Below are 13,398 nucleotides of genomic sequence, written 5' to 3' on the forward strand. Positions count from 1 at the left end.
TAATCTTGTTGATGCCTTAATTTGGAGATCTTCACAGCCTTAGAATTGTAACTTGTTACTTAATAAATCCCCATTATTAAAAGCCAACCCATTTCTGGTATACTACATTCTGGGAGCTTGAGCAAACCAAAACACACAAATCTGTAGTAATAGTTAAAAAACAAAAAACGAAAAACAAAAAAAACTCACAGCCTTGATTTATGTCAAATTTAGGCCTGGGGAAGGAAGGAGGTAAAAGAATCGAAGAGGGTTGCATGGGAAGCAAATGGGAAAATGTTAAAACTTGAAAATAAGCTGACCGGCCATTACGCTGAGTTTCTCTATTTACTAGAGAGCACCTTTTCATCTATTTATTGTCCATTTGTCTTTCTTCTGCTTGAAATACAATTTTTAAAATGGGGAAGATTAAAAAGACAGATGAAAAGATAAGGCAGCCACCTGTAACCTACAGCAGTTATCAACATTTACATTTACAGAAGGAGAAGCAGGTCTTCATAAGGAGCATGAAAATCGCATGCAAATGTTCACAATAATCTGCACAGGTCTATTATTTGATCAGCGTGGACAGTTAGCTGGATTCATGTCTCAGGCTCATCCCTCCGTGCCCCCGTAAACACGGATGGAGCATCTCCTACATGCCTGGCTGTTCCGGCACTGGAAGCAGGGGTGAACATCCTGCCCTCATGGAGTTGACTTTTTTAAGGGAGGTGGACAAAAAATATGTTAAATACATTACAAACTGTGAAGGGTGTTATGAAGGGAACAAACGAGGGGCTGTGGCAGAGCCTATCAGGGCGATCTGATTTGTAGAAGGTGGTCTGAGAAGGCTTCTCTGAGGAGATGGCATCTAAACTGAGACCTCAAGGAGGAGGAACCAACTGCCATGTGGTACTGTGTGCCTGCAAATGAGAATGCTATGGGCCTGCTGGGAACTTGCTGCTTCTAGCAAAGATGGCAGTGGCTTTCTCAGAGAAGAAATTAATGGTAAGTGATGCTCTAAGTCCTGGGCTCTAAGATAAAGGTACAAAATCTGTCACAGATTAGACCAACTGCCTGGAATCCTGAGGTTGCATGGACGTGCATTTCCTCCTGTCACTAAAACAGGAAGAATGTCCTCAACCTCACCAACTAGCTGCAAACCAAGAGGAGGGTGGGGCCTGCGAGCTCCCCAGCTGTCCACACAGGAAATGCAGGGCCATTTCAACAGAGTACAAGTGGCTGCTCTCTTGGTGAGCCCCTGTTCTGGGGATCTGTGAAGAAGGGGTGTACATGCCCCCATCCCACCTTACCAGAGTATTTTCAGGCACACCCAGGACCACATCATGCAACATGGCTCCACTGCCAAAGTGCTGGGCTATGGACAAACCGCTCAAGCAATAGCAGGTGTGGTAGAAGTCTCGTGACCTGCAAGAACAGGGCAGGTCTAAGCAGAAGCTCCTCTGCTCTGTAGATTCCTAGAAAAATGAATGCCGCCCCACAAATTCCAAGGCCCGTGATGCACTCAGACATCCTACCCCTGCCCTCCACACTGTCAGAGGAAGCATGGTTGTCCCCAGCAGTTTTTTTTAAAAAGCCCAAACTTCAGGCCAGCCCAAACAGAGGGAACTGTAATTTTAGAATCAGTCTCTCCAGCTGTCTTTTGGAAAGGGCTGGGAGGCACAGCTCTCCAGGGGCACTGCCAGTGCTAAATTAATATATTTCTCTAGGAAAAAAAAAATGTCTAGAAATGAGCAAAATTCTTCCTGACAAATTGCTGGGGACTGGCCTTGCCCTGGACAACAGAAGAATGTTGGATGGGAGTGATGGGAGCAGAGGGGAACAGGGCTTATTTGATTTCCTCCTTTTAAAAAAAAATTATGGCACATGCCATCTCAGATTTTATCTTTGTCATTCTGTCTACTCTGTAATTAGCTGTCGTGATTACAAACACTCAGGGGTTTTAAAATCCTGTATGTTGTTCTATTTAACTCAGTTTTTTTGGTTTCGTTTTTTGTTTTCTTTAAAAAAGGAAAGAGAAATAAAAGCAATAAACCTAGCATCTGCTTACCTATCTGGGGGAAGTGGGGTGAATGTAAGCTGAGGGAAAAGACAGGCAGCCAGAGGTGGCGGGATCATCTACACTCTTAGGGGACACTCCCAACTGGGGTGCTTCTTCCCATGCACTTCCCACTGGCACTAAGCTGCGATGGAAAAGGACACTTCGGCTTTTAAAGGGTTTGGCCCAAGTACTCAAGCACTTGCCTGGCTCTGCGCAGGGTTGGGGGCACACCACTCCACCCACCCACCTCCACCCCCAAGACGGCACTCACTTGCCAGGTTTATCCAGAAGCCCCCCAGCGGGACACTGGCAGCACATGAGAATGTACTCCTGCAGGGCCTGCTGATGAAACATCCAGTGGCTCATACTGAGAGCAGGGTCACCTGTTGAAAGACAAAAGATCAGCCAGGGCTGCGGGAGGAGGCAAATGTGAGTCTAGCAAAGTATCAAAGACTTACCTGAATTTTATTCTTCTACCTCTGGGACTAATTCTGAAAATAATATACTTGGTACAATTGATACTTTCATACACGTCCCACCACATGTCCCTACTCCTGACCTTGACACGAATCAAAGAGCAACAGAACAAAGTTGCACTTGGACTCGAAATGTCCTGGATGCCGTTTAGCTTACTCAGCTTTCCAGACTCACCTGTCACCGCTCCTGACTGGGCCCATGACTATATTCTGAGCTTCCAAGACATTTCCTCCAGCACATCTCTGAAAGTTGTTAACCAGACTCTAATTAGCTAAGAGAACTCTTAACAGAGGTCATCAAGTCTGTTTCTTCTCCTAATTTTCTAAGCCTGAATTTAATCTACAAAGAAAATTCTCCAACTTTTCTCTTGGCTCAAAAAGTTTTCCTAAGAAGCATTACTAGTAACTACTCTTCTGCATCATGTAACACAATGATAGACTAAACAAAATATGGCAACTCTGGTAGTAATACTGAAGTACTAACCTGCAACTGGGTTTCTTTGATGTTAAGTTCACTCATATGATCAGAGAATCCCCTGGGCCGTGCACAGTTAAGTGGGGAGGAGGACAAACCCCCCAAGAGAACAGATGTGTGCAGAAGCATTAATATGGGAATTGATTTTTAAAATACACATATAGGATGCATATTAAGCCCTTGTTCAACTTTATACTTTATACCTGGGCACAAGGATATCAAACAATCTGAAAATGGCAAGTGAAAGCTAATTTTCTTCCAGTCTTTCTATTACTATTTTTCCTACATAGTTTTTGTAATTTTGTATCTGTGTTTTTCATTTAGGGCTGAAGCCATAAATTCTTCTATTCTGCTACATAATCTTCATAACCATCATTCTGAAAAGCCATAGAGTATTGAATTAAGTGGACATACAAAGAAACTGCATTACAATAGACTCAGGGTGAAAAATCTCAAATATACGAGTATATAATCCTCTATGATTAGTTTTATAAAAGTTTACAGTATACACATTTTATAAAAAGAAATGTGGGGAAGAGAACCTAAGATGGCGGCTAGGAGAGAAAGGGCAAAAAAACACCTCCATGAAAAATACTAGATAAAAGCCAGAAAGTGACCCACAACACCATTTCCAGTGATGCACCAGCTGGACAAGGTCTGCTAAATCCACAGGAACCATGCACTTGGTGAAACTGGGAGTCTGCATTCTGAGACAAGTGAGTAAGCCTGCTAGATATTCAGCAGCCACGCTGCAGTGTGGGGAAACCTTGAGTTGGCATTTGGAGGCGACTAGTTCTTTTTTAAAAAACCCAAAAGCAGCTGCAGATACGGCAGCAAGAACCGCACAGTGAAGCGTGGCAGGAGTGGGCTGTGCGAACACCTCAATATCTGGCATGGAAGACAGCCTTTCATGCACCCACTGCTAATTGTCCTGGAGCGAGGAAGGCAGAGGTGAGCCAAAAGGGGAAAATAACCATGCCCCTTGCAGCCATCTTCCCGGAGGGCTGGGAACGCTCCTGCCCAGTGCCGGAGCCACAGCCCAGAGCTGCACCAAAAAACCCAGTGCGACGGGAAGTGTTTCCTGCAACACGCGCACATGCCACAGTATCAGGCACGGACAATAGCCTTTCGCGCACCCACAGCTAATTGTCCCAGAGCTGGGAAGGCAGAGCTGTGCAAAAAGGGGGAAATTAACACGCTCCATACAGCCATCCTTACAGCAGGCTGGGAACGCCCCTACACGGCCCAGTGGCCCAGAACTTCCCTTCAGGGATGGCACACACTTGTGACGTAGCACAACCTTCCCTCAGCAGAGGCCCTAGAAGGACACAGCTTGGAAGAAGGACCCACTTGGAAATCCCAGGGACCATACGTCAATACCAAGAACTTGTGGGTCAGTGGCAGAGGCAATCTGTGCTGAGACTGAAATGAAGGTTTAGACTCTTCCAACAGCCTTAAATCTCCAGGAACACCTGGTAGGTTTGATTATTAAAGCTGTCTTCCCTTCTTAACCACTCAGACACACGCCCCACATTCAGGGCGGACAGCAACAACATCACACCCAAACTTGGTGCACCAATTGGACCCCACAAGAATCAGACACCCACACACCACAAACACAAAGTTTGGGAGAACTGACTTGAGGGGAATAGGTGACTCACGGACGCCATCTGCTGGTTAGTTAGAGAAAGTGTATTCCACCAAGCTGTAGATCTGACAAATTAGAGTTTAGTCTTTGAATAATCCTACATATCCTAAAAGAACCCTATCAAGTAAAGCAAATGCCAAGAGGCCAAAAACTATGAAAAATTTTAAAGCATATGAAAAAAACAGATGATATGGATAACTCAAATCCAAACAATCAAATCAAAAGATCAGAGGAGACACAGTACTTGGAGCAATTATTCAAAGAACTAAAGACAAACAATGAGAGCATGGCACAGGATACCAAAGACATGAAGAAGAGCATGGCACAGGATATAAAGGACATGAAGAAGACCCTAGAAGAGCATAAAGAAGAAACTGCAAGAGTAATTAAAAAAATAGATGATCTTAGGGAAATACAAGAAACTGTTGACCAAATTAAAAAGATTCTGGATACTCATAGTACAAAACTAGAGGAAGTTGAATGATGAATCAGCGACCTCAAGAGCCACAGAACGGAAAATGAAAGAACACCTAGTGTTCTTTTTTACTTTAATGTTTATTCTTATTATTTTTGTGTGTATGGTAATGAAAATGTCAAAAATTAATTTTGGTGATGATACACAACTATATAATGCTACTGTAAACGAATGTACACTTTGTTTTGTATGACTGCATGGTATGTGAATGTATCTCAATAAATACGAATTTAAAAAAAAGAATATGTGGGAAAAATAGTCAATTGGGGACTATTTCAAACATAGAAAACCAGAAAATAATAATTTTTTACTATCTTAAAAGGAAGAGGGAAGGAAAGCAATTGCTGTTTTCCACTTTGAGCTGAGACACAGCAGTTGGCTGACACTTGGAGGTCATACACAAACACACTCCTCTTCTACACCTGAATCTTGGGCTCAGGGTCACGCTCGCACTCTAAGAGGCACCGAGGACTAGTGAAATAACTGAAGGATGACCACATTCAGCCTCCCATCATGCGCAGTCTAGGGCACAGGCTCACTGAAGCCGTTGCACTATTTTAATTACTTTTCTCTTTTCCCCCACCTGTGGAATACACATACATATATAATGGCACTTCACTATATCTTCTTTTACTTATTCTCAAGGTTGTTTCCAGTTTTTTGCAATGATAATAAATGCTGCAAGGAACATCTTTGTGAATGTTCTCTATTTTTAAGATTATTTTCTTCAAATAGATGCACTGAAGTAGAATTACTCAAAGGAAATAAACATTTTTAAAGTTTTTGATAGATTATGCTTTCCAAGAGGCATTAAGAATTTACATAGCTGCCAGCAAAATTTAAAATGTCACTGTACCACCTCCAGCACTGGTCAATCGAGAAAAGTTCTCAGTGATTGAAATGCTAAAAAGAAATTGTACCTGACCATTTATTTTGACTTGCATGTCTTTGATTACTAATTAGGGTGAAATTTTCCCATAACCTTATTAGTTGCATGTGTTTGTTTGTCCTTTTGTCTTCTGAGATCCAATAGTTAATTTTATTAATCTAGCTTTTTATTATATTTACCCTTTGTATCAATATATGCTACCTTTTTTCCCATCTTTTTGCCTTTTTGTTTTAAAAAGAAATGTATAACGGAGAACCTAAGATGGCGGCTAGGTGAGACAGGGCGAAAAAAACACCTCCGTGTAAAACACTAGATAAAAACCAGGAAGTGACCCAGAATACCGGTTACAGCAAAGAGCCAGCTGGACAAGGTCTCCTAGTTCCAAAGGGGCCGTATACTTGGTGAAACAGGGAGTCTGCATTCTGAAATGAGTAAGCTGGCTGGAAGACATGCAGCCATGCAGCGGTCTGGGGAAGCCAGGGTCCGGCCTTTGGAGACCGACTGGCTCTTTTAAAAAAAAAAAAAAAGGGAAAAACCCAGGAGTGGCTGCAGCTGCGATAGTGGGAACCACGCAGTAAAACACAGCAAGAGGGGGCTGGGCAGGCCTCTCAGTGTCTGGCCTGGAGGATAGTCCACTGCAGATACCCTGGGGGCTGGGAGAACAGAGGGGAGACTGTGGCTAGCAGCTGGCTCCCCAGAAGGCTGGATAAACTCTTGCCCGGGGCCGTGTCCACAGCACAGAGCCCCGCCAGTTGTCCAGGAGCTGGGAAGGAGGAACTGTGCGAGGAGGAGGGGGTTGAGACGCCCCATTCAACCATTTTTGCTTCAGGCTGAGAGCGCGCCGCTGCACAGCCCGGCGGCCCGGGGCTTCCCTTGAGGAACAGTGCACACTGGTGACATAGCACGGCATTCCCCCGGCTGAACTCCTGGAGGATCGCGGCTAGGAGGGGGGACCCGCTTGGAGAACCCAGGGATGCTACGCCAAGTCCAGTGGTTTGTGGGACAGCGAGAGAGAGGGTCTGGGGCTGAACTGAAATGAAGGCTTAGACTCTTGCGGCAGCCTTGAATCTCCGGGAACCTGGGGGATTTGAATATTAAAGCAGCCCTTCCTCCCTGGCCACCCGTATACATGCCCGACATTCAGGGCAGATGGCTCCAGCAACACACCCAAACTGAGTTCTCCAACTGAACCCCACAAGAATCATTTCCCCACACACTGTAGGAACAAGGCTGAGAACTGACTTAAGGGGTATAGGTGACTCACAGATGCCATCTGCTGGTTAGAGAAAGTGTACGTCACCAAACTGTCTTTCTGAAAAATTAGATCGATATCCTTTTTTTTATACAACTTGAAAGAACCCTATCAAGCAAAACAAATGCCAAGAGGCCAAAAACAACAGAAAATCTTAATGTATATGATAAAACCAGACAATATGGAGAATCCAACTCCAAACACACAAATCAAGATATCGGAAGAAACACAGTACCTCGCACAATTAATCAAAGAACTACAATTGAGGAATGAAAACATGGCAAAGGATTTAAAGGACATCAAGAAGACCATGGCCCAGGATATAAGTGACATAAACAAGACTCTAGAAGAGCATAAAGAAGACATTGCAAGAGTAAATTAAAAAATAGAAGATCTTATGGAAATAAAAGAAACTGTTGGCCAAATTAAAAAGACTCTGCATACTCACAATACAAGACTAGAAGAAGCTGAACAACATTTCAGTGTCCTAGAAGTCCACAGAACAGAAAATGAAGGAACAAAAGAAAGAATGGAGAAAAAAATTGAAAAAATCAAAATGGATCTCAGGGATACGATAGATAAAATAAAACATCCAAACTTAAGACTCATTGGTGTCCCAGAAGGGGAAGAGAAGGGTAAAGGTCTAGAAAGTGTATTCAAAGAAATTGTTGGGGAAAACTTCTGAAACCTTCTACACAATACAAACATACAAAGCATAAATGCCCAGCGAACTCCAAATAGAATAAATCCAAATAAACCCACTCCGAGACATATTCTGATCAGATTGTCAAATACTGAAGAGAAGGAGCAAGTTCTGAAAGCAGCAAGAGAAAAGCAATTCACCACATACAAAGGGAACAACATAAGACTAAGTGGTGACTACTCAGCGGCCACCATGGAGGCGAGAAGGCAGTGGCATGACATAGTTAAAATTCTGAGAGAGAAAAATTTCCAACCAAGAATACTTTATCCAGCAAAACTCTCTTTCAAATTTGAGGGAGAGCTTAAATTTTTCACAGACAAACAAATGCTGAGAGACTTTGCCAATAAAAGACCTGCCCTACTTCAGATACTAAAGGGAGCCCTACCAACAGAGAAACAAAGAAAGGAGAAAGAGATACAGAGAATTTTAACAGACATATATAGTATCTTACATCCCAAATCACCAGGTCACTCATTTTTCTCTAGTGATCATGGATCTTTCTCCAGAAGGAACCATAAGCTGGGACATAAAACAAGCCTCAAGAAATTTAAAAAAAAAAAAATTGAATATAGTCAAAGCACATTCTCCAACCACAATGGAATACAAATAGAAGTCAATAATTTTTGAACTGTAACTCCACTATTTACTTCCTACATGATATAAAATACACAAACTCTAATGACAAATCAGTGGTTTTGAACTCAATGTAAAATATGTAATTTTAAACAACTATATAAAGGTGGGGGAATGAAGGAGTATAGGAATATAGTTTATGTGTCCTATTGAAGTGAAGGTGGTATCAAAGAAAAACAAGATTGTTATGGATTTAAGAGGTTAATTTTAAGCCCCACAGTAAACACAAAGAAATTATCAGAGAATATAACCATAGAGATAAAAAGTAGAGTTTGGGTTAAGAGAAATGGGGGAAGGGGCAATGGGGAGTTAAGAAATGAGTGTAGGGTTGCCGTTTGAGGTGAAGGGAAATTTCTAGTAATGGATGGTGGGAAAGAGCATTACAACATTCTAAATGTGATTAATCCCACTAATGGAAGGCTAGGGAGGGGGTGGAATGGGAAGATTTAGGCTGTATATATGTTTCCACAACTGAAAAAAAACAAAAAAGTCTAAATAGATGACAATTGAATGCTAAGGATGAACTTGGATGGGATTGGAGGATAGAGGACAGGTGGCTCAAAGGGACACAGTTGAGACATAAGGAAAAGGAAATATAGAAATGTACGCTTTGAATCATTGTTGAATCTCTTGTACTTCTTAGTTGCGCTTAATGGAATTGCATAAAAGAATACTCTTGTTCATGGGAAGTGTATAAGTGAATTACAGTGTATGTTCAAGGATGTGTGCAGCTAGCTCTCATATGTTCAGAAGACAGAGCAACAGATGATAGATGATAGATAGGGAGGGAGGGAAAGAAATAGCGATGTGACAGCATGTTCAAGTTGGTAGATTGAGCTATCGGGGGAGGGGGGTCAGGGTATGATGGTATTCTGTGAATGGGGTTAGTATTATTTTTGCAACTGTTCCTATAACTTCAAATTTATTAAAAGAAAAAGTATAAAGATTGAAACCTGTATGTTGATTGTTTCTTTGTGATTTCTTCTTTAAAAAGGGATATTTATTGAGCATGGGGTTTATTTTGGGGATGATGAAAATGTTCTAAAATTGATCGTGTTGACAGTTGCATAACTGTGAATATACTAAAAACCACTGACATACACTTTAAATGGGTGAATTACACAGTATGTGATTTATATTTCAATAAAGCTGTTATTTCAAAAATCATATTTATTAAACTTTAGGACAGCTACATCAAATGTCTATACCTTTATTTCACATCTTATAACAAATAGACTATTGTTATAAGGTAAATGATTGCCTATGGGTAAAACTGGAATCTGAAAAACAATCCTGTTTATTACTAAAAAGATTACAGTGTTCCAGTTACCTCTTATATTACTGAAGTTTAAAAGTTCAGAGTTCAAAAACTCTACAAAGAACTTCCGGAGATCCTGAATTTGCACACCAGCACACATAATCACAGTAAGATGAAGGGAGATATGTTTACAGGGTAATGACTGTGCACTGGATTCAGCCTTTTATAAATCTTTTATGCCTCCCCCAAGCTATTAATAATGTCACTTTGCATTTCAAAGGCACCTTTTAGCTAAGACATCAAAAGTCTTTACAAAAGCCAAAACAATAACTGACAGATGCAGCCACACGTAGCTCAATTTCACAGGTGGCGAAATACAGGCCTAGGGTATATCCCAAAGTACACACAAGAAGCTAGTAACTGTCACAAAAACAGAATGCTGCCACCTTCTTATTGCTCCACAAAAATGAAATAATTCACTGATTTAGTCAGCACTTGATATTTTAAAGATACTAATTATAATTCATTCTTCTCCACGCATAAGATGGTCATTGGCACGGCACTACTGACAGTCAGCTTCTAGCCAGGGTTCGGTCTGGATGCAGGTGCTGCACTGTGTCAATCCTTTTTTTTCCTTAACAAACTTTTAATTAGCAATATGATCACTGCCTTTAAAAAATGTATTTGTTCATTTGCTAAAATAAAAGTTAACAATGCACACAGTGAAAAAAAAATTTTTGAAGGCACAGTAGAGGAGGATATAAAAGAAAAATTCTCCCTGCCCCCGTTTCCTATCCCTCTCCCAAAGGTTCCACTGTTCCAGGGGTTCTGTGTACACTTCCAGGGAAAAGTGTGTGTAGACCCACCTGTGTGCAAATGGACACAAGTAGCTGTTCTCTGGGCACTGCTCCAGGGCTGGCCTTTTACACTTAATCCTGGAGAGCCTTCCCCATCAGCCCTAAGAGATGTGCATTTAACTGTTAACCTTCTGATGGGCATTTAATTCGTTTGAATTAAAATCACATTTAAAAAGACATCCCTTATTAGTATCTCTGCAAGCAAATTCCTGACAGTACACTTGCTGGGTTCAAAGAATAAATGTCCTTATAATTTAAACAGATGTAATAGTAATAATAGTAGTACTCCTTTTTCTGGGACTGGTGGTTCAGAGCCTGTGCTATTTCTCAACTGGGTTGCTCCTCCTTTCCTTACTGATTTGTATGACTTTTTTAAATTAAAGAAATTAGCCCTGTAATGTATCTCACAAATATTCCCACCTTGCTACTTGTTTCATTTCTAGAATTTCCCTTCTTTTGTAAAATAACTTTTATTGTGTTTCTTTACCCAAGAAATAGACATTAATTGTAGAAAAATTAGAAAACACACACACACACATGACAGAAAACAAATACCACCTATAATGCCACAACCCAGATACTTGCTATTAATTTTCTGGTGTCAACTCTTCACTAAAAATGGGGGTTATACACGTGTTCCTTTAAAACTTTACTTTGATCACCATATATTGTGAATGTCTTTCTCCATTGCATCTCCTTTTGATTCCCAAGGTCAGCATTTTGCCCACTACACAAAACACTTCTCTTCCTCCCAGATCCCTCTCTGTTCCAAGTTCACTGTTTCTGAAAAGGGAGTGAGCTTCCCTTCAAGCTCAATGTGAGCCTTCTCCCAGACAATGAAAAAAGCTGGAAGCACTTGGATTCACAGGCAATTTTTTCCACAGGCAAAGCTTTGAATGTGACTAGTCCTCCAGAGCTTGTGCTGCAAGAAGCAAAATGTCAGCAGCAGCCACCCCCCTTGAAGACTTTACCAGGGAGTCCTCTCCAGATTTTCCTGGCAGTTGTAGAATTACTGCACTCTTACGCCTGCCAGGGACAGGCACGTAAAAGGCTGACAGTTTTACCAGGTACTCAACTTCACCCATTCCAAATGAAGATCCCCAAGTTATCTCTGTTTTTTAGTAACAATGCGCTCTCAGGGAATTCCTGACTCTTACTAGTGCTCAAGCCAGAGACTGCATAGGGTTGAGTCAGGCAAATTATATGTCTTAATAACCTGAGACTAAAGCTTGGATTTGAAGCACTAGGGCAGGATAAATCTCAAGAAGACACAAGAGGGCAGAAAAGGAGAGAGGATGGTGTCTCCATGTATTCCAGTTCAGTATCAAAAGCAGCCACAACTCAACAACCCAAATGAAATTAAGAAACTAAAGAGAGGGGCTCAGAAAGCACATCCAAACAGGAAGAAAGGGGAGGAGGGGGTACCAGTAGAGGGGGGGTGGTTAGCGTGGGTAGTGGAAAAGTCTCAGCTTCTACATTTAAGCAATCAATTACTCAACTTCTAAGACCAAAGAAAAGCTTCCCTCTGGGCCAGGAGTCTCACAGATCACTAACCAGCAGGGCAGCTGTGACTACTCTTCTCCCACTGATTTACTCAGAGACACCCTGTTCTCACACAAAACAAATGAGAAAGATGATTCAGGGATTCACAGGCAGCCTGAGATTTCAAGAGATAATAAGGGAATGTTCCCAGAACTTCTGCTTGCTATATAACTACTCTGTTTTCCACCCCCATTCAAAATTCCACAGAAATGAACTTGAGTTTCTCCACTCCAATGGTGGGGGTGGAAAAAAACTAGCACTTAGGATTGTTAGATGAATTTCCAATAAAACATTTCCAGGGGCAACAACTGTGCAGCCAGCCACACATGCTGGGTCTTTTCTTGGCAAGTTCTGCTTCTCTGCCCCTTCAAACACTTGCCTTTCATGTCAGTGCTGTGACCATGTGCACAGCGTGGTTTTCAGCTCTGACAGGACTACTAGGGAGCTCTGGGTTGGAAACTGTGGCTTCACTCCCAGCTGAGGTGGCAGATACTGAGAGGCCCAGGATGGAAGTGGGCTGCCCCCTCCAGATAACTCAGAAGCAGCACAGGCCTTGTAGCAATTTCAAGGCAGCTCGTTCTGCCACAGACAGACTGAAGCATCACTAACCCTCAAACCACTAGACTAAATCCTATTCTGCATAAGGCAGGAGGCTCCACACAGGGTGTTCAGGATCCAGGACAGGAAGAACTCATTTCAAACTCTCTAAAAATGCACTGTGGCTTCCTACGTGGCTGGCTGCCTAAGAAAGTCATCCAGAACCTGCTGAGGGCCCGCTGGACTCACCTTGAGAGTGCAGCGCTCGGTGGAGCAGGGGTAGAAGCCCTGCCTGCCAGAAGGAGTAGCAGCCATCCACCAGCTTGTTGCAGCGGCCCTGAAATCCACCTTCAAATCGCATCTGCCGGCTCGTCACCCATTGCTGAGAATGAGACACAGACAAGAGAGCCAGTTGGAGGCTTAAAAGAGACACAAAATCCAGCAAGACAAGATCTCCAGAGGCTTCATGGAACTCGAGTTTGGGAGCTTTGGTTTGGCTCTCCTTTCCTTCACTGCCACAAAAGTTGAGTGGAGCATTTAGGCAGACCCTCTCAGGCAGCCAGCGCTGATCTCTGCTAATTGCCTAACAGACAACAGACCACCTTCCCAGGCTCC

The 13,398-nt window shown here is 42.3% G+C and overlaps 1 protein-coding gene across 2 annotated transcripts in view; it reads right to left on the reverse strand.

The window, feature by feature from the left end:
- Positions 1-13,398, reverse strand: part of FNTB (farnesyltransferase, CAAX box, beta) — a 132,935-nt gene that overhangs the window by 39,053 nt on the left and 80,484 nt on the right. Inside the window, exons 9-12 of one of the 2 annotated variants that reach the window (XM_037832518.1) lie at positions 13,033-13,165; positions 2,310-2,421; positions 1,290-1,404; positions 306-693 (exon numbers count right to left, since the gene is read on the reverse strand). In XM_037832518.1, the coding sequence (XP_037688446.1) occupies positions 682-693; positions 1,290-1,404; positions 2,310-2,421; positions 13,033-13,165 (372 nt within the window). In that variant the 3' untranslated portion in view covers positions 306-681. Of the gene's footprint in view, positions 1-305; positions 694-1,289; positions 1,405-2,309; positions 2,422-13,032; positions 13,166-13,398 lie in introns of those variants that run through there. The other variant, XM_037832517.1, reaches the window with a different exon arrangement.

This window comes from Choloepus didactylus, chromosome 4 (genome assembly GCF_015220235.1).
Source record: "Choloepus didactylus isolate mChoDid1 chromosome 4, mChoDid1.pri, whole genome shotgun sequence".
Lineage (NCBI taxonomy): Eukaryota > Metazoa > Chordata > Mammalia > Pilosa > Megalonychidae > Choloepus > Choloepus didactylus.